The sequence below is a fragment of the Anopheles moucheti genome, chromosome 2 (genome assembly GCF_943734755.1).
Source record: "Anopheles moucheti chromosome 2, idAnoMoucSN_F20_07, whole genome shotgun sequence".
Classification (NCBI taxonomy): domain Eukaryota; kingdom Metazoa; phylum Arthropoda; class Insecta; order Diptera; family Culicidae; genus Anopheles; species Anopheles moucheti.
The window spans coordinates 59,202,037-59,226,256 of record NC_069140.1 but is presented as its reverse complement, the minus strand read 5'-3'; the positions used below and the strand labels follow the sequence as shown (position 1 = coordinate 59,226,256).

At 41.2% G+C, this 24,220-nt stretch overlaps 1 protein-coding gene across 1 annotated transcript in view; it reads right to left on the bottom strand.

Annotated features, from left to right (window-relative positions):
• Nucleotides 1–21,604, bottom strand: part of LOC128298820 (transcriptional activator cubitus interruptus) — a 35,778-nt gene extending 14,174 nt beyond the window's left edge. Inside the window, exon 1 of the mRNA XM_053034621.1 lies at nt 21,240–21,604. Coding sequence (XP_052890581.1) covers nt 21,240–21,604 — 365 coding nt within the window. The remainder of the gene's footprint in view (nt 1–21,239) is intronic.
• Between the last annotated feature and the right edge of the window lie 2,616 nt (nt 21,605–24,220).

Below are 24,220 nucleotides of genomic sequence, written 5' to 3'. Positions count from 1 at the left end.
TAGTGGTTACGGTTCGACACCGTCATTGGTCTTTTACCATGTCGTGTCTCTAGGGAATGCAGGGTGGCAAGCTATCGTTACCACCATCGACACACCCCATTTACGATGAAGTGGTTCAAACGAGGTGTTGAAATGAGTGTCTTTATTTGGCGCTTACTTGCATCTTTCTCTCTCTCTCTCTCTCTCTCTCTCTCTCACTCTCTTTCTTTTTATGGGACTGGGCAGCCTTTTTCGCGGTTAACCACCGTCGCAGACGATTTGCTGACCGGCTGAGCTGGCAAAGGTGTGAAACATGGTCCGACCCGCAGTGCCCATTATTTATGCGCCTTACCTCAATGCCGATAGGGTTTCAATGATCCATCATGAGGGAAGGATTGAATTTCACTTGTCGTGTAGCAATTCGCTCGTTTGTTTTCTCAATGCCTATGACGATAAAGCCCATGGGTAGGATCACTTTACTGAAAGCGATAAATAAAAAATCGCCTCAATAAGTGCAATACAAAGCCGCTAATTTTGTAAGCATTCAATGGTTCCGAACCAAACCTCTAAAGAAACGCACCAAGCACGCTTGGTGTCCCGGAAAGTGTGTAACATTTTAATCAACTTCCCCTCTCTGGTAACGTTTTTCTACGCGTGCGACTAACATACGGCTGTGAAAGTTAGACCTCCTGAACGGGATTGAACACATTATTCACTCTCGGTTGCCGCTTTTACCACACTGCACGCCAGAGAACATGATCCACTATCGGCCACGTTCATGTTACCTACTAGCGGTCACCGTCCAATAATCGATTAATTACAATCGCATTAGGTGCGCTCTTAATTCGCGGCACTCCATCTCATCCGCCTGGGCTCGAGCATGAGCGTGTTAAGCAATGCTTCGTTCCCTAGCCCCCCAAGTGTCACGGAATTTGTAGCATCGATGGCGTTTTATTCCTTCTCTTTAAATCGTGTTGCGAACCGCTATAACATTCAGATACAGACATATAACGTACAGATAGTTAGACTGATGGTCTATGATTAGATCTGCAAGCACTTGGTGACGATGACCTGCCGAGGTGTAATATTATCGTAAGTGATGAATCTTATAATCCAGCGACGCATTCAACTTAGGTATTCCGTCTAGAGTTCAGCCAAATATTTGTAGACCGCGATATGAGCTTCAATTCGATGTGGTATGAAAGTGATATAAAAACTCTGCATCGCACCCGGTACTGATTGTAATGTTGATGTTACAACGCGAATAGCCGTGATGCAGGGCAGCACGAATTGATGCAAATAATGAAAGCAAATAAAGAGCACATCAATTCATTTCGCCTTTCTGCCAAGCGCGCCCTCGTCCATCTAGTATGTATGACAACAAGACGGGAGACAACAGTAAAAGCCGGTTAGCGAGTTCTACGACTCACTTCCGCGCCAGATCATACGATGCTTTCGGCAGACCGGTCTTTTTCAATCTGCGCCGACATACACTCGCGCATGCACTCCCGTTCCACCAACCTTCGACGTACGCCCTTTCCGTCATGTCCTTCCTAAACGCCACGAGAAGTTCAATTTATTGCAAACGTGCCCTCAACCTCGTCCCTGCCTGGCGAAAAGAAGGACAAGGGAGAAAAGCCAAACGATCGCTCCCATTCGCGACAAGATCTGCATGAGACTCGGTTCAGCTCCATCGATCCCGATGCGAACCTCTGCGAGTTGACTGGAGTGTCGTGGTAATGTGGCCAAAACAGAAATTATCTGATTTATGATTATTGCGATTTATATGATCAGTTTCATTTAGTCGTGCCTCGACCCAGCCAGTGCTGCACTTCTCACGATACACGTTTGGACACTACTAGCGACACAAGGGTACAGAAAAGACGCAGATGCATAAAGACTTCAACACATCTTCACACCGAATTGCACTGCTGATAGAAAGTTATTACACGCTATAGTGCATTACGAAATTACTCAGATTGATGATGAGCTTCTGCAAAGCTTGAGGAAGACTTACCGGACGTCAATGATTCGACTATTGGGCCCAAAACGAATGATTTCGGGGTTTTCTTTTGTGTATTTACTTCGTACGCGTAACAGCTTACTTCCAAACCAGGAAAATGCAAATTTAGTTTATGCTATATAAAAACAAAAATGCATTGTGTTACCAGTACTGCAAAACGTATTATCACACTGAAACTTTCCAATAGAAATAATTTTACATTATCGCAGTATTGCTGAAAACAACAAACATGTTTTTGTTATAAAGCCTTTGATTTTTTAAGTACGACATTTGAACATTACTTCATTAATACATTCCCGTGTGCTGATCTTTCATGTGCTGCTTGATAAAAGCACGCTTCCGGTGTTATCGACCTTTTTGATGGACGGTCTGGCAACGAGAACAAGCTAATCGAACACTCACGATCAACGGAACTGCTCCTGTCGTCTCGATGGATAACGTTCCCATCGCAGTTCCCATGGCGTGTCACAAGCTACTCCTCTTACATTAGGGCTCGGATCGCATACGGAGATACACTGTCAAATGGATCGGAAATCAAAAATAACTCCTTCAACCAACCTACGAAAACGACTCCCAACCACATTTTACGGCGCCGTCCTATTACGTTTTCCGCCCAATTAGAAGTTCTGTTTTGTTCTGTATTCGGTTTCCGGACGCGCATCCGAACGAACGGCTGGAACTCTTCCATCCTTCCGGAAAGGGTTCGTGTGCCCTTGGCCATACCACTGTCAATGTATATCATTCACTGATGGATTGTTTTCGTTTCAAAAACATCAAACAATAACAGTCACAACCAAATGAAAGATTTCATGAAAGATCCCTAACCAGTTGATTCTTGCAACAATGGTTTTTTTATCAACATGTGACGTCTTGTATGTCTGTTGGGGTCTTTTCAATAAACCACAAAAATATGCATTTTCGTTTCTTTTTTAAAGTACACTAAATCATTTTTACAAATGATAAAGTTAATTCCATTTCTATCCATTCAATTTATTCTTTCCTTTTTTCCCTTGCTTGATCCTTCATGAACCAAACAATGATACAAATGGTGAATAAAAAAAGTGTATAAATATGCTTCATCATATTCCCAGTTTTCGTTTTGCAAATCACTTTTACCTTTAAAAAACTATGCAATTTCATTTTTATATTAACGATTGTAAATTACAATTCATTAAACAGAGCATTTTCCCGAAATTGAAACGAAAGAGAATGGATGATTAGTGGTAGCAACTCACTAAATGCATGGAAGTCAGCCATGGAACGGAAGTTACTTTTAAATGTAGCAGCCGCTTGTCAGTATCGCGAAATTGAAACTCTCATCGAAATGTATTACCCAACTTGCATGGTAATGTCTGAGGTCCTCAGTAAACGTTTTGGGATATGAACCAGGATGGAAAAGAAAGATGGAATACGTGAATCGAAAATGCAACATAATGCCAGTTGGACGAAAAGACTTTATTTTTGAGAAACGAAAATAAAGATTTGAGATGCAACAAAACGTTTTTTTGTTTTTTTTTCGTAATAAGTAACATACAATGTACCGGGGGTGTATCTGGTAGCGACAACGGTTGCACACGAAAGGTCATGTACCAAATCCCTTCCGGATCGTTTCCCCGTAGCCAGGATTGAGCATTCGGTTACAGGCAAGTAAAATGAAACGAGTGTAATTGTACCAAACATTTGGTATGTATTAGCATTCCTAAGTCATATAAATATAATAGAACCAACTGGAGACAAACCCCCATTCCATGTAGCGACAGCTCAGAAGAGAAGGTATATCAATAAGAAAATGAGACGAAACAAGGAATCAATGAAGAAAGAAATACCGAAAGTAAGCGCGTAGAGAAATTAACAACAAAAAAGTCAAAGAAATAAACCCAGATAATAAATGCACTCTCGAATAGATTTAATTTACATATACGAGTTAATCAATTTAAATAAGTTGTTGAGAATCGAGAATTGAGATATCGTTCTCTTTCATTTCCTCTTTCGCATCTTTTCGGTCATTAATTGCTATCCTCCTTTACTCTTGAGTACGAACTTTCACGGCGCTGTTGAAATGGTACTGTAATACCGAAGAAAACCTTGTTTACCGTTTTTCTGCCTCAGGGGTTCTTCGATTCTTAATTTTACTTTTTCTGTGTATTTTTATCAATTTTTTCGGTACCAACACCAACACGTATACGCACTTCATCTTTTACGTCTGCTTATTATGATTTTGTGTAAAATGAGTATGAACTGCCACTGTGTAACGACCGCGCACTGTTTGATCACCACTGTTGTGCAAATTAATGTAGTACTTGTCCTAACCATTAGCATAACTTGGTATTATTTACTCACTAACGACTGAATAAATTTATACCTTTACAAAAAAACCCGAGTGAGCTGGTGCTAAAAGTGTAACGGAAAAGTTATAGTCTTTAAATATATAATTGTATAATGCTGGGCGCTGTTTGGGATGGTTAATGCTCATTAAAATATAATAATCATTCATTTGATATGTTATGTCGATACGGCCAGGCTGTTCTAACGAAAAAAAAAATGATATGTTATCCTGATTGTTCATTATGCGTTGAAATTCCAAAATAAGCAAGTCTTAAGTATCGTAGATAAATAATGAATACACGCATGTATCTTCCGGACAATAAAATTTCATATCCTAGTGTAAAAATAATTCATGTATTGTGGTACACATTTAATAATCCAGTTATATTAGCATGTCGGGTTATTTTTTGTCATATTGTCATATTATTGTTATAATGTTATTTAGTTTATTGAATGAAACTTTTTTTTAATGTGGCTACGAGTAACAGATTTGATAATTATGCACCAATATTTTAAATTTTCCCTTAGGTGCTTAATCAAGTAAAATGACATCTACCTTATTTTTGAATCTTGAACAGAAAGTCTTTTCTCTGGATCAGAACCTGAATTTGAACCAACTACTCCTCATACCTGGGGCACGGTGAACGTTTGACGAGGCGTGTGTGTTAAGTGGATTATCTGTTTCTTCCCTCACGATCACGACAACTTCCGCGCTTTGAGAATTTTCTTCAGCTTCATTTGAATAGTTCATCCAGCACGAAGTTATCGGCGTACCGATTTCTATCTTCACCGTATGATGATGGGATCACTGAGGTGCAGGTTCTGCTCGCTTTCCAAGGCACATAACATGATCTACGACCGTGGCTAATCGGGCGGGAGAGACTGTAGCAACCTAATCAAAAGTAACCTGAAGGAATCGCACAAGATGCTAAGCGAATGTTGAAAAAGGCGTGTGCGCGCGTACTCACATACCAATCAAGTATCCGCACCGAAGGACAGGATGCCGTTGGAAAGAGCACGACGGAAAACAGGGTTTTTAACAATCTTGTAGATCGTCGTCCCTGCAGCCGCAGCGCGCAATATCACAACGCAATCGTCGATGGTTGATGTGTTTCGCTGGGTTAAACCGAGGGAAGATTGATTGGATGGAAAAGCTCTTAATCCCGGGCAACACTCCTCATAAGGGTCGAGAAATAGAGATTGCCAGTGGAGCAACTGGCTTGGTATGGCGGATCGTTGGTGGCTTTGACGGCCGAGGCCGATAAACTTGATCGATCACTTCGAATTGCTGGAATAACAGATGTCAAATTAATAATTTATTGATCGTTCACTCCTTCCCTACAATTGAGGGACATGCCGCGGGCATACTTGGCAAGGTACCACGATGCCGTAATACAGTTCATCCAGCGATTGAACGATCTTGTCTTCAAATCTAAGTTGCAATTAATCCATACAGCTTGCTTTAAAGTATGGTATCAGTCGTAGAACTAGCGAAAAAAATGTAAATAAATAAATACGTTCATTTACACGTACGATCATTCATCTTGAGCATCTTGGGCGAATCGTGACTAATGCGTATGACCGACTAATGTTTGAAAACTATATAATCCAGTACGCTTTTGTCGTTCAAACTTGATTAAAATTTGTAGGTATGGTATAACCAGATTAAAATTTGAGTTGCAATACAGGCACACTAGTAAATTACTTCCCCCAATGAGTATTTCGAACAATTGTTTAATAGCACGCCACCTGTTCACGTCATATAATCGTCACATAGGATAGTTTGCCACCTCGAAAACGTCTAATTATGTTTCGATTTGATTGAGTCATCTGCTACGGATCAGCTGCATAGTCTAATAATGATATACCAACCCAGGCCAGCATCCACGATCCAACAAAACAATAACAACAAAAAACAACGAAGAGTGTACAAACACTCCCGTCACATTGGAACTATCGAATTGAACTAGAAGATAGCGCGGATACAGAGAAATTGACCTATCATCGTTTTCCTGGATGATCCGTTACCTCTTGATTCCTCCTCATGTTCCTTCGTAGTAAAATCCTTACAGTGTGGAAGGTCAAAGGAAATTGGTAGATGATTTGCCTGCCAATTTAAGCTTACCGCCACTAACGTGCGCATATGACCAATGCTGGAGGCTGATTTCGGAAGTATTCGGTAAGAATAATCTAAGAAAACACGCTCGTCAGCCAGGTACACGGGAAGCGTTAACTTGTGCTGATCTTTTTTACTTTTGCCGCTCCATTTGTGCTGCGCTAACACGCAGAAATAACAGGCACCGGGCCGTGTCGACCTGTTGGTGGAAAAAGACGCACCGTTCGCCCCGCTCCGATCGCGGCGTATTCTCGACCAGCGGCAAAGATGTAAGCCCGCTTTCAACCGGTACGAATAGTAGTTTGGACGGTTTCGTCCGTCCGTCGCAAGTCGAAACATTAATCATCGCCGCTAGATCGAAGCAAAGACGAAAGTGAAGAACGCTCGAATGATCCTCAACCGGAGAATCAGGAACGAGAAGAAGATTCAAGACTTGGGAACTGATAGTTGCCCTACCTCGAATGAGTTTCGGGGACAACGAACACGGCACACGGAACACTCTACCGGAACAAATGTCATCAGTTTGACATGCGTTCGGTTGCACCCGGGCGCTTAACAGGACCTCTCGTGCTTCGGACCCTGTCCACCAACAGCATATTATTACCCATGCTTTTACACATTATCATAAAAATACTCCCAACTTGTCCGGGACATTTTAATCAAAACAGGTTTGGCATGAGACAGCTCTTTGCGAGAGCTAATGTGCACAAACTTCGACCATCCACCACTGAATCGGTTCGAAAGGAAGTAACGAGAAATTGGCGGAACATAAAGATAGCAATCTTCGTTCACAATCGATCCTACCAAAACATCGGTGGGCAGATAAAAAGAAAACGAACCCAACACGCAAGAAATGAATATCGCGGAGATGACGGAGTATGCACCGAACTGGACTCAGTTGGTCAAATCATAAGATTGACTTGGACGCTTTGTTTAGCAACACACTCAACAATTACCGAACTGAGAACGATTCAATGATGTCTTCATGGGAAACGTTGCAGTAGCAAACGGAAAATGTCTTTATTAGTGGAACCTCAGCCTTTAGCTTTTAATTTTGAGTTTGGCTCGACGGTTTCGCTACATAGAGAAATGGCCCTTACTGGTGAAATGTTTTCCAATAATAAATAAGTAAAGTAAATAAAATGGATAAGTAACATCAGAAAGTTCCATAGTTTGAAATCAGAAATGGCACTCTAAAGACCTGTTGGGTGTTTCAAATCATATTGACCCAACGGTTAGGTATCTGGACAGTGTTGCAAATTCTTGGTAACAGCAAAGTGTTCGTACAAGTGGCAGTAATGTTTAGATTTCTTTCCATTTTAATCAATTTTGTTTCTACCCGTTGACAACATGAGCGTCGATTGAACTGCGCTGTGATAACAAAAATGTTAACATGAGTGAAAGTCCCTTAGTAAAAGTATATCCGTATGTATTAGTAAAGTAAAGTAAATGTAAAGTATGTATTTCTATATTCACTGGTATTTGTACTTCATCCCGGGCATGCGATCATATATATAATTCTGATGTATATAGAACTTTGGTGTATGTAAAGCTTGTATTTTGAGGTAACTTTGTGGCACAGTACTAATGGCACCGGATTGTCTCACACAAAAAAATCGGTAATAAATTCGAAAGTAATCGTTTCATCACACGCAGAACTGATTGCATTGGCCAGAAAGGCAGCAGGTTGTGGTGCTAAAAAAGAAGGATTTCTATCGAAACATACCAAATAAGTTAAGGTATACGTAGGCATGTTTCACCACGTTTCTTTGGAAAATTGTTTCTCGATACAAGGTCATTTCACAAAGTCCCAATACCCAAAAATAAGTTAACTTAAGAAGAAAGAAAGTTAAGTACACTAGATGTTTTTGAAGGTCGGTGGTTCCATTTTCATGGGTTTCCTATTGGTTTAATTTATTCGATTTAGATATCGGTACTGCTGATCGAAATATTAAATTTTAGAGTTAAATTTTGAGTCGAATCGGCAAAGTACCCTATTCATCCAGGTGTGAACGTTAGCAATGGAAGAATGGGAAAGACTGATGACTTATCAATTGTATTTATCTCAAGTTGGGCATTTTTTTAATAAAATGACTTATGACAGAAAAAATACTATAGAACTGCCAAGAAATTATTTTTCTATCCATGTACTGTTGCTAGTTTGTATTAATTTAACTTATTTACATTGTTCTAGTCTTTAGAGGTTGGTTTTGAACTGGTTTAGCATTATGAGTACTTTTTTAGACTCTTTCCTTGCGACAAACTTTACGCTCATTAAACGTTCAATGCCGTCTGAGCGACAATTTGATCTCCAAAGTTGGGAAAGAACTACACACAGGTCTAACAGAAGATGTATGACATAACTGGCTAATTTTCATAGCAATGAGCTATTGAAAAAGTGTTACTGAAAAAGTAGTAAACAATGTAGCACTACAATAATTAGAACTTTTAAAAAATGTACCTTTACCTTCAATATCAAAAATGTTTTTTATTTAATGATTTCGTTATGTTTAATGGTGGACGGCGTTGTTTTTCAAAAGAAAAACGTATCTGCTGGTAACATCATTACATGTTTGTTCTATGATTTTAAAACATACTTTCATTAGTATGCATGCTTTCAAATTGTACCACTATTGGTACACTTACCCTTGTTCACTGTTTAATAATAAAAATACTTCTATAGATGAAGCAATCACCAGCACGCGCTGTTTATTGCAACAAAGCTGTCCGATGATTTTGTTGCATGCAATGGAGCTTACACTTTGGGGTGTTACAGTATCATTCATGCTATTCTTCAAACAAGTTTTCAAATCAGCAAAAAACGGCTTTTTTTGAGGAGAACCAAACGACCATTAGGGAAGAGTAGGAAACGTGGGCTCGCGTTCAACATTTTAATTAAGCAATTTGTATGTGTTCCCGCGTGTGGTGTCAAAAAAAATGCTGATTAACATACTGTTTTATCTTTTTCTAAAGTATGGCTTTGGATTTGAAAGGTCTGCTTTCGAGTCAAAGCATACCAATCCATAGCACGACACCAAAAGCTTTATAATAACCAATGCTAAGCAGATAACGTGCACACAGTCACAGCGTAGAATCCCATCCACCGTCCTGAGAATAGGTTAACTAACACGCGGTGCTTTGGGACCGACAGAAACAATCATCTTTCCGCTAAAGGTTCGGGTTTTGAACTGAGTATAAGACGGTTTTATCTACGAGCAGTTAATATTTGATTTAGCTTTGCCGCTGTTGACCGGTTCCGTCGAGACACCGAGGGAAAGATCTTCCCACTTTCCTGTCACATCGCGGAATAGGCGAGGAGAAGCTAACACGCACCTAAGCTACCAATTCGTTAAATTTATTTTATATGATTAGCAACCCCAAAACGGAAGGTTCAGAGCGACCCGAGAAAAACGCCAACAAAACTACTTCTACCACTGCCCGTCGCTTTAACCGGAATGTGACCGGAAAGAAGCAAACGATTGGTTTTTTTTATTACTCCCCTTACTTTTTTACCTGCCGTTGCACGGAATAAGGCTCGAAAAACGTGAATCACTCAGAAGTTACTCAGCATCGGAAGCTCGGCGAATGGAGTACGAGGCGGTTTCTTCTGTAGCCTCCATCGCTCGCATTGCTCGGGATAAAGTCGTTAGACAAAGTCTTTGGCATCTCAGGCAGGCAATTGACACGTTCCAATTAGGACAAAGAAATACATGTATCAACTTACAATTCAAAAGTCATCGAAAAACCAACCTGAAGATGATCACAGCAACCTCTACGGATCGTTCCGACAACATGAACTACTGGTTCATCTTATCTTATATTTTGGTTGAGGGACTTCCTTGAAAACTTGAAAACTCTAGCATAAAACTGTTTTATGTCCCGCTCGTTGGAAGATGTACTGATCCTAGACCTTTATACCCTAGATATCATACACCTTATCGGAAGGGCCTAATTGCGTCTAGCATATTGAACGATCGTACTCTACGAATAACGTCCAGTGGTAAGAGACTGGAATGTGCTGTAAGCTTTTCGAGTGTCGTTGGCGCCAGTCTTATCACACCTGTTGCTTTCAGTATGGAATTTGAAACTGTTACGATGGATTTATTGCTGGGTTACAATAAATTTCCACTTAAGTTCATACTGTTCTTACATGTTCTACTATTTACAGGTTCAAATTCAAATATTACATGTTCCGTTACTAACCATCAAGTTTGTTAAGTCACAAACTCATAATGCTTTGTGCAAAATTTCGATTTGCTGTAAACCGTCTTTCCTTCATAGCATCTTCATAGGGTGGCAAGGCAATAATCATTTGTGTTTCACCATGAACGGCTTCGCAACACCTATTTTTTATAATTTACACTTGTCTATTCACCTTTCCGTTCAGGCATTCTTACGGATAACATAAATTTATAAAGCTGTAAAATTTGAGATATACAATTTCCCCTGACCAGCAACACAGCAGAAGATCAACATAAAATATACGCATCACTAAAAACAGCCAAGTGGAATGAACAAGATATTCCTCTCATAAATCAAAGAACAAATCACACAACGCCTTGCAAGCAACCTGAAGACTCGTTCCACATGGCAATTGTATAGGAACGTTTTTTGTGTTGAAATAAGTGTGAAGCGGTAAAGGAGAACACGTAAACTAACCTAATATTTCGATCTTCAAACTTCAACCATGCGGGTCATTGTACCAAACCGATTGACACTCACCGACCATCCACGAGCCAAACAAAGAGCAAAAGATCGCCGAACATATAAAAACACAAACCTCTCTTGGACATTTACATATAAATTACATTTTCCTTCGCGAAGCACACGAAAAACGAACTTGAGAAATAAAATTCAATCGATTTACCTAATCGAATAAACGTCATCCGGGGAAAAGATTCTATATGATCGTTCTCTATCGGATTTACGGTGTCCCAAGAATGAGCCGTTGAGGAAGTGGACACGATATTTCAATATACACTCAATCGAAAACTTTCACCAACACTCTCTCATGGGCAGGTAGGACGCTGGTCGCTAAATGACCAGGCTATTTGGAACCGACAGAACCTGCAGTTATGATTAGAAATTGAGTCATTTTTCATTCTATCTTCCGCCTTCCATGCCGTCCACGCTTTGCTGATTGGTCCATGAGAAAAATGTATTTTCAGCATAAATTAAACAAATTGTTCTCCATTCCGGCTTGTCCGGCTGTGCTTAGCGTGCTGGAAAGCATACAGCTAACAGATGAAATCTCTTTCCGTGGTTGTGCGTATAAACCTCAAACCTCTGCCGATGATAACAAAAACGGCAAACATAAACACGATACGGCCAACAGCCGTAACGGGCGTCTGCCGTTGTTGCGGACACTGCTCGATACTCGGTTCGAAATCCGTATAAGCAGTAGAAAAACCCCGACCATCATCGTATGCTTCACCGGCAGCAGATGCACACATTTATTGTTTACTTCGGTGGTTAGTGTTTTCGATGGATCGTGAAATATTGCTTTGCTTGCTGTCGCTTTTCGTTAGCGCTTTTCCAGCTTGACGAATATAGTCGATTGTTGGTTGTTGATTGTTATGCGGATAGCTTCTTTCGTCGGACTCATTCTCGGACCACTCGTAACTTCTCTCGTGTCTTTCCCTTCAGCGTTCAGCTGAGCTTTAAAGCCAATTTGGACACCAAGACGGAAATAACAAAAGATTACATTGTTCAGCGACGAACCTGATAATCGTAGTCTAACCACATCAATTACATGTTATTCATGTTTAACCGATCGATTAGCTGGAAAAAGTGAGGCCACTGCATTTCGGAGGAGGATTGCTTTGGCTTAACTCATCACAATTTTCATAATTTGTCAATTTTTCTACGCATGGCATGAAGGCATGTACACTGTTGATTAGCATCGCATAAATAATTATTGAAAGATCATGTTTATATATGCTGCCCTTGTCACGAAATGTGTTCGTAAGTAATCTATAGGCAAAACCATATTAAAAACTTACTACATCGTATTTACAGTTCATTCGTATACCAATATTGCCACGTAGGACCAATCCAAGAATCCAACAGTGTTGATAGAATTGTTTCAAGTAATTTTTGTTTTACATACATCGCAAGATACTCGATTAAGAACAGTCAGAATACCATATTCTTGTTTCATCTACTCTTGTTTGATTTCATCAAACCTAAATGTTGATGCTCACAGACGCGCTGTGTAATGTCTTCATTTAAAAAAAATGGGTCGATTGATTTGATGGGCCGAACCGAATTGCACGCTGCACGATCTGGATCAGTCCATCCTAAGTCCACAATTATACCGGTATGTTGCACAATTAAGAAAGAACGAATGGTAAAAAAGTTTACGTAAAGCATTCGTACCCTTCAAGGGCAGATTTTCAGAATATAAACATGGCGCAAATAACACTTCAATGCAAGCACAAGGCGTAAGCGACAGGAAGGAATGATCTACCTGTACTTTTCTGCGTGAATAGCTTCAAAAACATTCTTCCTATTTTGGACCTGACAAAGACATTACAATTTTAAATTTATCTCCCGTTGCATGCTTCGATTTTTTCTGAATTTGAACACCAAACCTAACATTTGTGCCGTTCGTTTCAAACAAAACTCAAGCAACTGCGTAGCACCGACGAAGCACAGACGTACGGAAAAAGGTTCCAGGTATACGGCATCGTTTCTCTGCTAAGTAGGACCCGTCGCTCGGTTGGGATGAAGTGCATTTCATCTTAATTCAAGAAAAATGAATAGAATAGACCTGTTCGAATGGGTATGACAGAAAGGTGCGCATCTCAAGACTGGAACGGTCGGTAAAAGAGAACAAAGATAACAGAGAAAAATATCCCTAGACGAGGCTCAAGCAAATGTCTGTATCACAGCATCACCGACGCTATACTGAATTGAATCAGTAGAGAATTTTTTTTTTTAAAAGGTATGGAAGATAAGCGAACCTAGAAAACTCGATATTGAACAAAGCAGTGTTATGACGAACGATTTTATCGTAAAACTTGCTACAATTTTTTGTTGAATTGGATTTTGGTTTATAATTATTTTAATTTTGTAATAATGCCAAATAAAATGAAACATGATAAACAAGAATATAGTAATATAATGCATTTCGTGCAATTGTTTTGTTACAATCAATTGTAAGCTTGTAGTTCTATTCTGCAGAAAGGAACAAGTAATCGAATATACGGACATTAAATCATTTGAAAAACATTCGAATGATATAAAATTGTAAGCAATCGTTTTTATACTCATGCACCATATATTATCCAACGCAAAAAACAAAAAATAAAATAACATTCACTTCGTACCGGTGCAAATTAATGATCGTTCAACATTCCGTCGCGAATTCCATGCTCAATTTAACGACTATCGGTTGCCAGTCTTCCGAATTTGTCTGCATTGATTCGTCTTTGAGTAGCGTAATAAGTGTTCACGCCACATTTTCGTTTTGGTGGATTCATTTGTTCTCTCGCACCAGCGCAGACTATGTAGTAAAGGCAGGTCGCTACGACAGCGGCGTTAATCACCTTGAATGACTGCATTATTTCGGCAGCGACAGATCGTGCCTGACGCATCAACCCCGTACCCGCTAGCTGACAGACTGTGATTGACTTGTTATCATTCATTTTGCTTCGATCGCAATCTTCGCGTGCCCAAAGTCCATTGGGATGGAGAGAACTTTCGGTGCAAGCCGCTGGGAGATACAATTTCAATCGAATTATTCCCCATTCATCTCGTTTGGCATCAGCGTCATACCACCAACCATGGCGGTTTGCCACCGATTGCGGTTACATTATTGCATGGGAGAAACAAACACACGCACACTCTCATGCACACACTGGCCACTGGCTTATCCGCTAGTGCGGTGATATTTGATACATCCGAAAGAAAACACGAGTCAAATATCCGTTGGAAGCAATAACGCGTTGAGGGTGTTGAAGTGTGAACAAGTGATGGAATTGGCACCAAAAAAGTTTTCAAACTAGAAAAATAGCTAACCAGTATCTCAGCACTGTCCATTTTCGACCGAGCTAGCGTGCTCGGTTGGCACGAAACATATTAACGCTTGGAAGGATGCGATATTCTTTCTCATGCTAATTGTTCCCAAAAGACACGAGAAAGCTGTCAAAATGTGAAGTAAAGCTACCAAACACTCGCTCTGCTGGATGGCTTCAGGCAGCGATGTGATATGCGTTGTCAAATTTAACACCCTTATGAGCACGTCCAAACAAAACAAAAGCGCTGGAAAACGCGCGATTTCGGGTATGCTCGTCTCGTCTATAAATCTCAACAAACCCCTACACATTCCCGAATGCTCCCGCATACCCTCGGAGCTAAATGGTGTTGAATGGGTGTGACAAATACAACAGTTCCAGTAGTAAAAACACCAGCCACTACCAGAAGCCAGATCAGCAATCGAAAGGCAGCTGGAAATCAAATATTAACTCACACAAAAATATAACAATAAACAAACAGTATGATGTGTGAAATGTGAACGCACAGGCGCATCCACTGCCCTCAGTTTTTTCGTCATTTGCTGCCTGCGTAGTTTTGTACACATTCTAGCATACACACACACACATACATGCCTTGCATGCATTGGATTCTTTCGGTTTTGCTTCACCGATTTCGTCGACTGCCCTCAAAGGATGGTGTCGCGTATTTGCACAAACAATATTTAGAAAGTAACACGTCCTTCGTCAGTCCATTTTGCCTTTCTTTGTTAATGTTTGACCAAAGGCACATTGTGTCCTTATGCCTATTTGCGTTGGGGTTTCGTTCGGGGTTTCTATCTCACTTTGGTCTCGCCTAGAGATGCCCCTTCTGTTGGGTTCTTAACACTGCTACGCCTTATGTTTATTAGACGTTACATCTAATAACGAAATGTTTAACATAATTTACCGTGAACGAAGATAATCGCACAATTGCAAAGCTTAGTATGAATAGAGTACGCCAGTTTTCGAATCATAGCTGAATCATACAAAGAAAGTGTAAAGATTGGGTGTTTTCTCCAATGTTTACATTTAAATGCATACGCTTGCTGACTCGACACAAACGCATCGCGGTTGATGTGTAGTAAAATGTGTTTTTCTTCGTATAATGTGTTGATCTGCACACACTCTGTATGTGATTTTTGTTTTGTTTTTCTGTAGTTTCATTTGATCCTTTTTTACGATGGTCATATTGCGGCATCTTTCTCTTTCTCTCCAAGGTTCTGTTTGTTGTTGGTTGCCAGGCTCCACTAGGGACTTATTTATAGGGTTTACTGTTCTCTATACTTCAGCGTCCAGCACACCCAATGGACCCAAAACACACCACCCGTCCCTCGTGGACGACAAGTACAAAAAAGGGCTGCAATTGTCTGTTCCGAGAAAAACAGAAAAGCTTCACGATCGCGTATCTCGTGAGATCTCGGCAACTGGTTAGCACTTTTTTCAGTTCTTTCTCGTTCTGTTCTCCATTCAGTACCGGTCCTTTTTTGGGTTGTGTGTTGCACACACTGTTCGTTCGGTCATCATTTCTTCTATCTGCTCTGGGCGCACTTCCTCCTTACTTCCTTGCACTGTCATTTTGGTCTTAGACGTCGTCATCGTCCATGGCGTATTTTCATCTCGTTATATTTCTCTGGCCTGCCTTTCACAAAGCGGATATCTTCCAAGCCTGCGCTTGATAGGCGCATTGGAGCCTTGAGGCGGCCAGCATTCCATCTCGCTTCGTGGCAGTTTTCGTCGTGGCCGTCGTCACATGGTCCTCCAAAAGCTTTCGAGAAGCTCCCATTTCTTGCTCAGATGGAGCACTGCAGCACTGCGGGAACGCCGTTTCGAAAGGCACTACAAACCATCATCTCCGTCGTGCTGCCGCGCTCGTCGAAGGGATTGGCGGCCATGATTGTTTTCTTCGATCCTCGCTTTCGCACGTTCGTTCGTCCATTCTTTTGTTGGCTCAATCGTTTCTTTTTAGGCATTTCGATTTCCACGCGCTTCAAGATCACGTAGCCTCTTCTTAGATGGCGAACAAGACGTTTTGTGCACCACGGCTCCCGACTTTACCCTATTCCGTCCATATCGGAAAGATACGACGATGGCAGGATGGTCGCTCTTTTTCAGTGCACCCAAACAAGCAACCTGAATTAGTTGATCAACTAGCCTGGTGGAATCACCGGGGATTTTTTTTATACCACCGCCACGTTTCGCCCAACTGGGCAGGGCTTTGTATCAGGTTGTAGAGATTTTCGCAGCACACAAACACAGCGATTGCACTGTGATTCCGACAACTGCAGGGGACAGTGGGGATGTAACATATTCGCGATGATGGCACGAACTCTTGGACAAAAAGAAGTAGTTTAGGTGTTTTAAGTGCAGTAATTGAAATGTTGCATCTTGCACAAGTATGGATAATTAACCGATCGTTGTTACGATCATCACTTTTTATAGCTTTTTCTGCTTTTTTATCTCGCACATGGTTTTTCTATCTGCTTCAACATACGGTACAGTGACCGCACTGATCGCCATATTTGAAACTTGTCAACTGGGTGTTCTTATTTCTTGTGTAAAAACCTAAGCGAACGCACTTCTTGGGCGCTATACTGGCTACAACAGAACAGTGCATTATGGAGTGCCACTGTTAGCCATAAAAAGAAGTTTACTCACGATGGTGTGAAAGATTAGTTATGTTTGGACGGTAAAAAGAGGAAGGTTTACTGGGAACGAACTATCAAACCGGCTGGTACTGATGATAATCAAGTTGTTATTCGTTATTTTTTCCTACTCCTTCTTTGTGACGCAGTTTTTTTATTTTGATTTAATGTCCACCGGTACACGTAACCGGAGAAGTAGAGTTTACCGTTATAATTTGCTTTTATTTTGTTGAAACATCTGTATTATAAACTGTGCATGTATTCAAATTACAAAACTTTAGTTCCCGAAAAATGATACAAACAAACATAAGCAAAGATGCAAAGCAAAGATTAGGTGAAAAGTTAAAAACAAGTAACACAAAAACGAATCCTTAGTATATTGAGCTGCTCTGTGTTTTAAAACATGCAGAGTTGTTTTTCCTGCTGGAAGAATTTTTTCTTCGTGAGTTATTCTTGTAGGGTTTTTTTGTTGCACTTGTACTTCTACAAACCAAATTGTTGGTTTGTTTTTTATCTGTACAAATAACACCAAGTATCGATAGTTTCAATTTTTCGTCAAACTAGTACGTCTCTTGTAAATATGCCTTTGTATTGCCATATTCTTTGTGTTTACTGTTTGTAAGTTTGCGTTGCAAAACTTTTAGCATCTTATACCATCTCCTGGAAGGATCACTCCGCATTCTACAGAATGGTAAAACGCACGACACATACTTCCAAGATAATACATTTTCTTAAACCGGTCAGAGCCGAAGAAAAGGACCGAAAAGAAAAGATACGGCAACAAAAAAATAGAAGGACTGCAGTTTCTTTTTAAAATCGTGCTTTTTACATCTGAACCTTTTTCCAGCAAGCAATTTCGGATCATTATGAAGACCGACAAGGTTAACCCACGGCAGCATGCAGCAGCATTTGAAACATGACTTTTGAATTTGCCCTTTATATCATGGTCCAAGAGAAGGATCCCGACGACACAGTGGAAAAAGGATCCGATACACGAAGAGATTAGAATTGTGCAAACAATAACAGTATCGATGTTGCTTTGTTCTTTTCATAGATAGATTCCGAGAAAAAATGAAGGTAGTACCTACTGGACATGCTTGTTCCTTCGCACAGCTTTTTGTAGTATCATCACGAAAAAAAACCATTCTTCCATTGCATGTTCTGTTTGACTCTGACAGAGATGTGTTAATTTCTATTAGACCATTTTCAAACCAATCGTGTGACCATTTTAGATCACATTCAGCAAACAACAGTCACATTATTCTTCTCACATATCTCTGACATTTCAAGAGATTCATCAGTGTATGCTGTACCAACGTAGTGTGCGTAGTGTATTTTGGAATATACTAGTGCACGACGCCATTTATAGCGTATTTTACAAATATTCTAGTGCTCTTTGAAATGAATTACGGATGAATGGATGATGTGTGCGTTGGTCTCCATTTTGGTACCGGAAAAGGAAAATGTTACAACATTAATTTACAAACGCGTGATTTCTACAGCCGCGATTAGCGTGTAAAGCGAGTGAGAGTGATGTGTCAGTTCCGGCACGAACCAAGATGACATGTCTTTAACAACGCTAAAAGAAGAGAAACCCCTGAGAAGAAAGCATTGAACGAAGTGTTATATTTCGTCGTTCTCATCTATAGGACACCGGACAGCCAAACCGAAACTACACCTAAATGTATTTTCAAAAAAAATAGATTGTCGAAAAGCGTTTTGGGCTCACTAACACAAAATGATGCTAATGGCGGTCGTACGGTGTTTGCGAAACCAAAAAAACTTCGTTTTACAATATTTATCATATTTCGGTTGCATCCAAATGACCCAAAACTGACTGTAATGTGGTGCCTTACGCGTAGACTTATACTACGTTTATGTGTCACAGAAAAAAAATGTTTCATTTTTTTCTGGCTGTAGCAACTTAATGACATGATTTTCCTACTTCGTTCTGGACATTTACCGCCGTACAGTTGAAGGCGCGACATGGGGTGTCAAATGTCAAAAGACTTTTACCGAAATGTGCATGGCACTGCCTACAGATTAAGGTCCTGAACCACAGCGAAACCTATTCTGCAAGATTGGGATGGTTCTTGATCACGTCAGTTGGTAAAAAAACTTGGAACATACAAGAACAATTATACCCCATGGCAAGGACATCCTTCTCAGAAATCCATAGACTGTGTATGAGGATTGTGCAATTGGGTTGTGTCCAAACGGAAATGATTATAAAACGTAGCAAAACTAGCAAACAGTGCGCCAGGATCTTCGTCTCAGACAGCAGACAGGCTTACAGCCGCACCCTTGTTAGGATCGATGCAAATAGGACCAATCGGAGAAGTTCAATTTTGTTCTATAATCCTTCGGAACGCTTCGTACGTGTGCACTTCTGTGTGTACGATCCTGCTATTCCGATCACGCAGTGAATGACAGTGGATGGACAATAATCTTGGAGGAAAAATAAAGTGAAAAATAAAGGTTGAAGAAAGTGTGGCAGGTCTTTCAGCGCTGCAGGGAGTCGGAACATGTTTTTTCCCTGTTTTAAATTTCGATCCTTTCCTCCAAAATCAGCAGGAGATGGGATAGCTAGAACCAAGTTTTTCTGTCACGTCAGTACGCGTAGCGTTACCACTGTACGCTTTAAACGAACCGACCCTACAATAGGGTCCGGTTTTCGTCGGTACGAAACGACAAAGCAACAAACCAAAGATACGCAGGGGTTGTCGGAAGTATCTTAGCACCTTTTTCTCTTCTGATAGACGCCTTTTTGTGCTCACGCGTAAAGAAATGATTCCTGGTCCCTCAATTCTACTACGCAAGCTACCTGCTTTCATAGATATGTCAAACGCTAAAAGCACCCACGCTTTCGCTTCACGGAACCGTAGCGCTGAAACATCTCCAATTTCAGTGTTTTTGGAACATAATCACCTCACTGACAGTTCGGGGTGTGACGATGAATCAAGATTTTATTTCACACAAATTGTTATGGTGCAATCACCATAGTGCATGCAGAAAGCATTGCGCTGAAGTTAAAACAAATGCAACCCTTCGATGTGTGGTACTTTTCTTCCAACTACACTTTTGGAAAAATATCACAATCTAATCAATATCTGATTCACAGCATAGAACAAATTTGGCTGAAAAAAGTTTGTACATTTTAACTGAAAAAGGTCACTTGTTATGATTTAAACGTTATGGTCGTTATGATGTGCCTTTCTGCTACACCAGAACATATATAACAGACTCCATATACCTTGTCGAAAAATCGTATTTAATTGCATTCCTTGTTTGGTTCACAAATGTGAATTTATTAAATATAAAAGGCATTTTACGATCTAAATAACTTTTTTGCGTTATCTTTCATCGTGCTCAATCTTCGAAATCAACTGCATTGAATGGGCACTGGTCAGTGGAACCTGTGTTTACATAAACTTTATCTACAAGACCTAACGATTCTGTAACGAGGTAAGAGGGAACCTTACAAATGAGGTTTAATACAAGCTCGTTAAAAAACGGTGCATCTTTGCTAATGAGTATGCATATGTGCATGTGCATATGCACTTTCCCTAACCTCACCACTCATCGCTCCGTCCAGCAAGACGGAATGTTCCTCTCGGTTTGAAAAATGGGTGTCTCGGAACATTTCCTTCGGCTTTAATAAAACAAATGGCTCTGATGCACCAGAGTCAATGGTAAATAAATGGAGTTACAATGCTGCATAGCGGGCATCATAAAAACTGTCTATTTTATTTATAAATATAAGACCCTCGCATCCTATTGCCAGTCGACGGTTTTCTCCGATCGCCTTGTTTAGGAAATTTGTTTACATGTGTTGTTTTGCCCTTTCCATCGATTCTAACATTTCGTGATCAATTCATTCTAATCACAGTGCCCTTCACTATCGCCACTGCGCCGCACCGTGCGCATCGACACGCGTTTCGGGTCAGCGTAGGATTATGAAAGATGGATGCAAACTCGACGATCAATAGAAGAAACATGTCAAACTTGTAAAACGTTTGTTCTCATTAGGTGTAGTTCTTTAAAAATACATTAGCGCAAAAATGGCTGTACGGATTTTAGATTATGTTGGGATTGATTGATTGGTTGGATACAACAGGAGTGATTTAGCCACTTACCCATGCGGAGATGTGTGATGAGGATGATGAAAAGATGGTGCAGAAGGGGATCCTGTAGGATCCCACAGGTAACGACCATCATGGGGCGCTCGCTGGTCGAGCCCAGCTGCAGCAGGCAGTTGCGTGTGGAATGCTACAAATGCCGACGGGATTTGCAGCGGCCCATACGCACCATTTCCGGCGGGCCCAGCCCCATTGGCTGCGGCTGCTGCCGCGGCCGCCGCTGCTGCAGCAGCTGCACTTAACCCGTGTGCTGCCAGTCCTGCCTGTGGATGATGGTGCGCATGATGTGCTGCTAAGGAGTGGCCTGGATGGTGGAACGGGTGCACTTGCATATGCTCGTGGAAAGTTTCTTTTTCCGGCATTGTAAATCAGTACTGCTTTGTACGCAGTACCAGCAGCTAGTAACACGACAGATTCACGTTACTTTTCTGGCCTTCTCGTAACCTTTTGCAGCCCTCTAGCCTAGTCGGCACTCAATCACTTGGGGTTCAATTTTTTCTTCCTTTTCCACTGTGATACTATTGCCCCCATGAAGAATCGATAATTGATAATACGCGCACTGATCTCGAAGCGTTTGTCAAACAAAACAATTGTAACCGCTTGAGAACCAATCTAGTTTCACCTTTTGCACACAATCACTCTCTAGAAGATTTGTCCAAAACTTGGTCGTTTAAGCACCATGGCAACTCATTCGGATGCACCACTCAGTATGGCACATTTCACTGGCAGGTTTTGCCAGCAACTTTTGAGCGATGCTCTGCACTTTATGATACAGCGAGGTGCTCACTTGTTTCATTCACGATCGTAGTTTTCACAAAAAATACCGTTGATGTCACATATGTGCAACACTTGACACTCGGTCGAAAGCCGTCGGTTAAATGGCATCACTAACGGTAACCTAGAGCAATGCGCAACCCCGAACACATAAACTCTCGCTCCAGGGTTTTGCTCAAAGTACGACTACACCATGCGCGAAAACAAATCTATGTTTGGTACAACACTTGCTAATACCACGGCAGTGCATTCAGGAACAGTACCAGGATATGGCTTGGCGAACCGATTAACTAACAGCACAGGCAGGCTTAAAGCTATCTAGAAGTTGACGTTGCGTCGAATAATTAAAGACACGACACGAAATTCACCGCACTGACGCACTATCTAACTATGGCACTGCCAGATGACGATTAATTGTGTTAAACAATACAAGATTGACGCGATCGATCAGTTGATGATGAGTTGAGATTCGTTCGCTCACTCCCGGAATCTCGTGCTCGCACTGCGTTCGGTTCGCTCAAACTGGCAATGTGCTAAGTCGGCATGGAGGCGGCAGCACACATTCCGATACAATCTGGGAGTCGCGCTCGCAAACCAACCGATGTGTGTGCGTGTGGGTGCGAAATGTAGAAACGAGAGTTCAAAACACTGCAGGAGAGCGTTGTCGCTGCGGGTGCCGCTGGTTGCTTTTCGGTAATGAAGTGATCATGTAGCACAGGGATGAGCAACTCGACGACGCCCGTACGATCTCGTTGGAAGTCGTTGGATGCATGGCTAAACCGATCAGGTCGCAAGGCAAATATTCTCACATGAATTTAACGTTAGGAAAATGAAATTTGGTTGAACTCATTTTTTTGTTCCTCATTCAGTGCCAAGTTTCAATTACCCGTTGTGGATCGAAATCGGCCCTAAAAGATGCTTTTGGAGTTCGAATGCGAGGTTGCTAAACCCTGATCCGACCGGTTCGACTTGCCTCTCAAACATTCCTCTGTGGGTGTTAGTGGAAGCAGCATCCTATCTTTGGCGTTGTATACGTGTCCATTAGCTTGTTCGTCCTCTGCGAGAATGAGATGAGCTGAATACGCACAACATGCGGAGGAGAAAGAAAAGGCCTAAACCGTAAATATCACAACAAAAGAGAATGAGAGGGAGAGAAAATACTCTCTCATCGCAGAGCGCAATGATCGAGATCAAGCGAGAATAGGAAGAGATATAGCGGCAGGCGACTGAAGTGGGCGACAGGAGACAACGAAAACAACATGGAATACGAAAGACGCTACCAAAACGGAACCACCGATAATCGTCTGGCGGAAGAAATGGTTCTCCGAGCAGAAATGAAGTCCTCAAACGTTGACTGCTTCTGCTGTAGCTGCTGTTGATGTTGTTGGTAGCATTGCTGAAAACGGCGACGGCAGCGATGATGACAATGATCATGATGATGACGATCGTGATCAAGCTGTTTGTTCGCGAGGCACAGCTACAACGCTATTTCGTAAACTCGCGTATGTAGCGTATTTTCACCTCGTTTTGCGTACACAAAATGTCATGCCCACTCGTACCAACACACATACGCGCGCGCGAACAGCCTTGCTCGGCTTTATTTTTTGTTTCTCCATTCAGCTCTTCGGTTTTGTTCAGTATTTTAACCACTTTTTTCCGATTTCTATTCTCGTATCGTATTGCAATCTTTGCCGTAGGAGACTACCAAATGCGTAAACACATGCATAACGACAGTCCACCGGCACCCATTTCTTACCTGGGCAGGCCTGGTTCCAGGTAATGTGGGTTGCAACAGGTTCAGACAATAGGATTTATACATATTGCAGCCTTACTCCTGGCGGTGCGGCACGTCATTTGACATGCCGAACGATTTTGAAAGACCCATTTTTAGGGCTTTGATAATGATAATCAACGTGTACTGGGTTTGACATATGGAAAGAAATCTGCCAATTAGGATGTATGTTGTTTACTATTTGTTGATCGCTCACTGATTACTTGATCTCTCAATTGGACACGCTCAGTTGCAAAGGGATGCCCGTTTATGATCAAATCATGTTACGGAAACTGCATGGATTGCATAGCATGATGCTATTGCAAGTGACGTTCGCACACATGTTGGACCTTCGTGAATAAGAAGCCATGCGTCTCCATCGCGTGTTTTTGGACGAGTAAGTTTTTGAACAATATTTTTAATTAACTCTTGC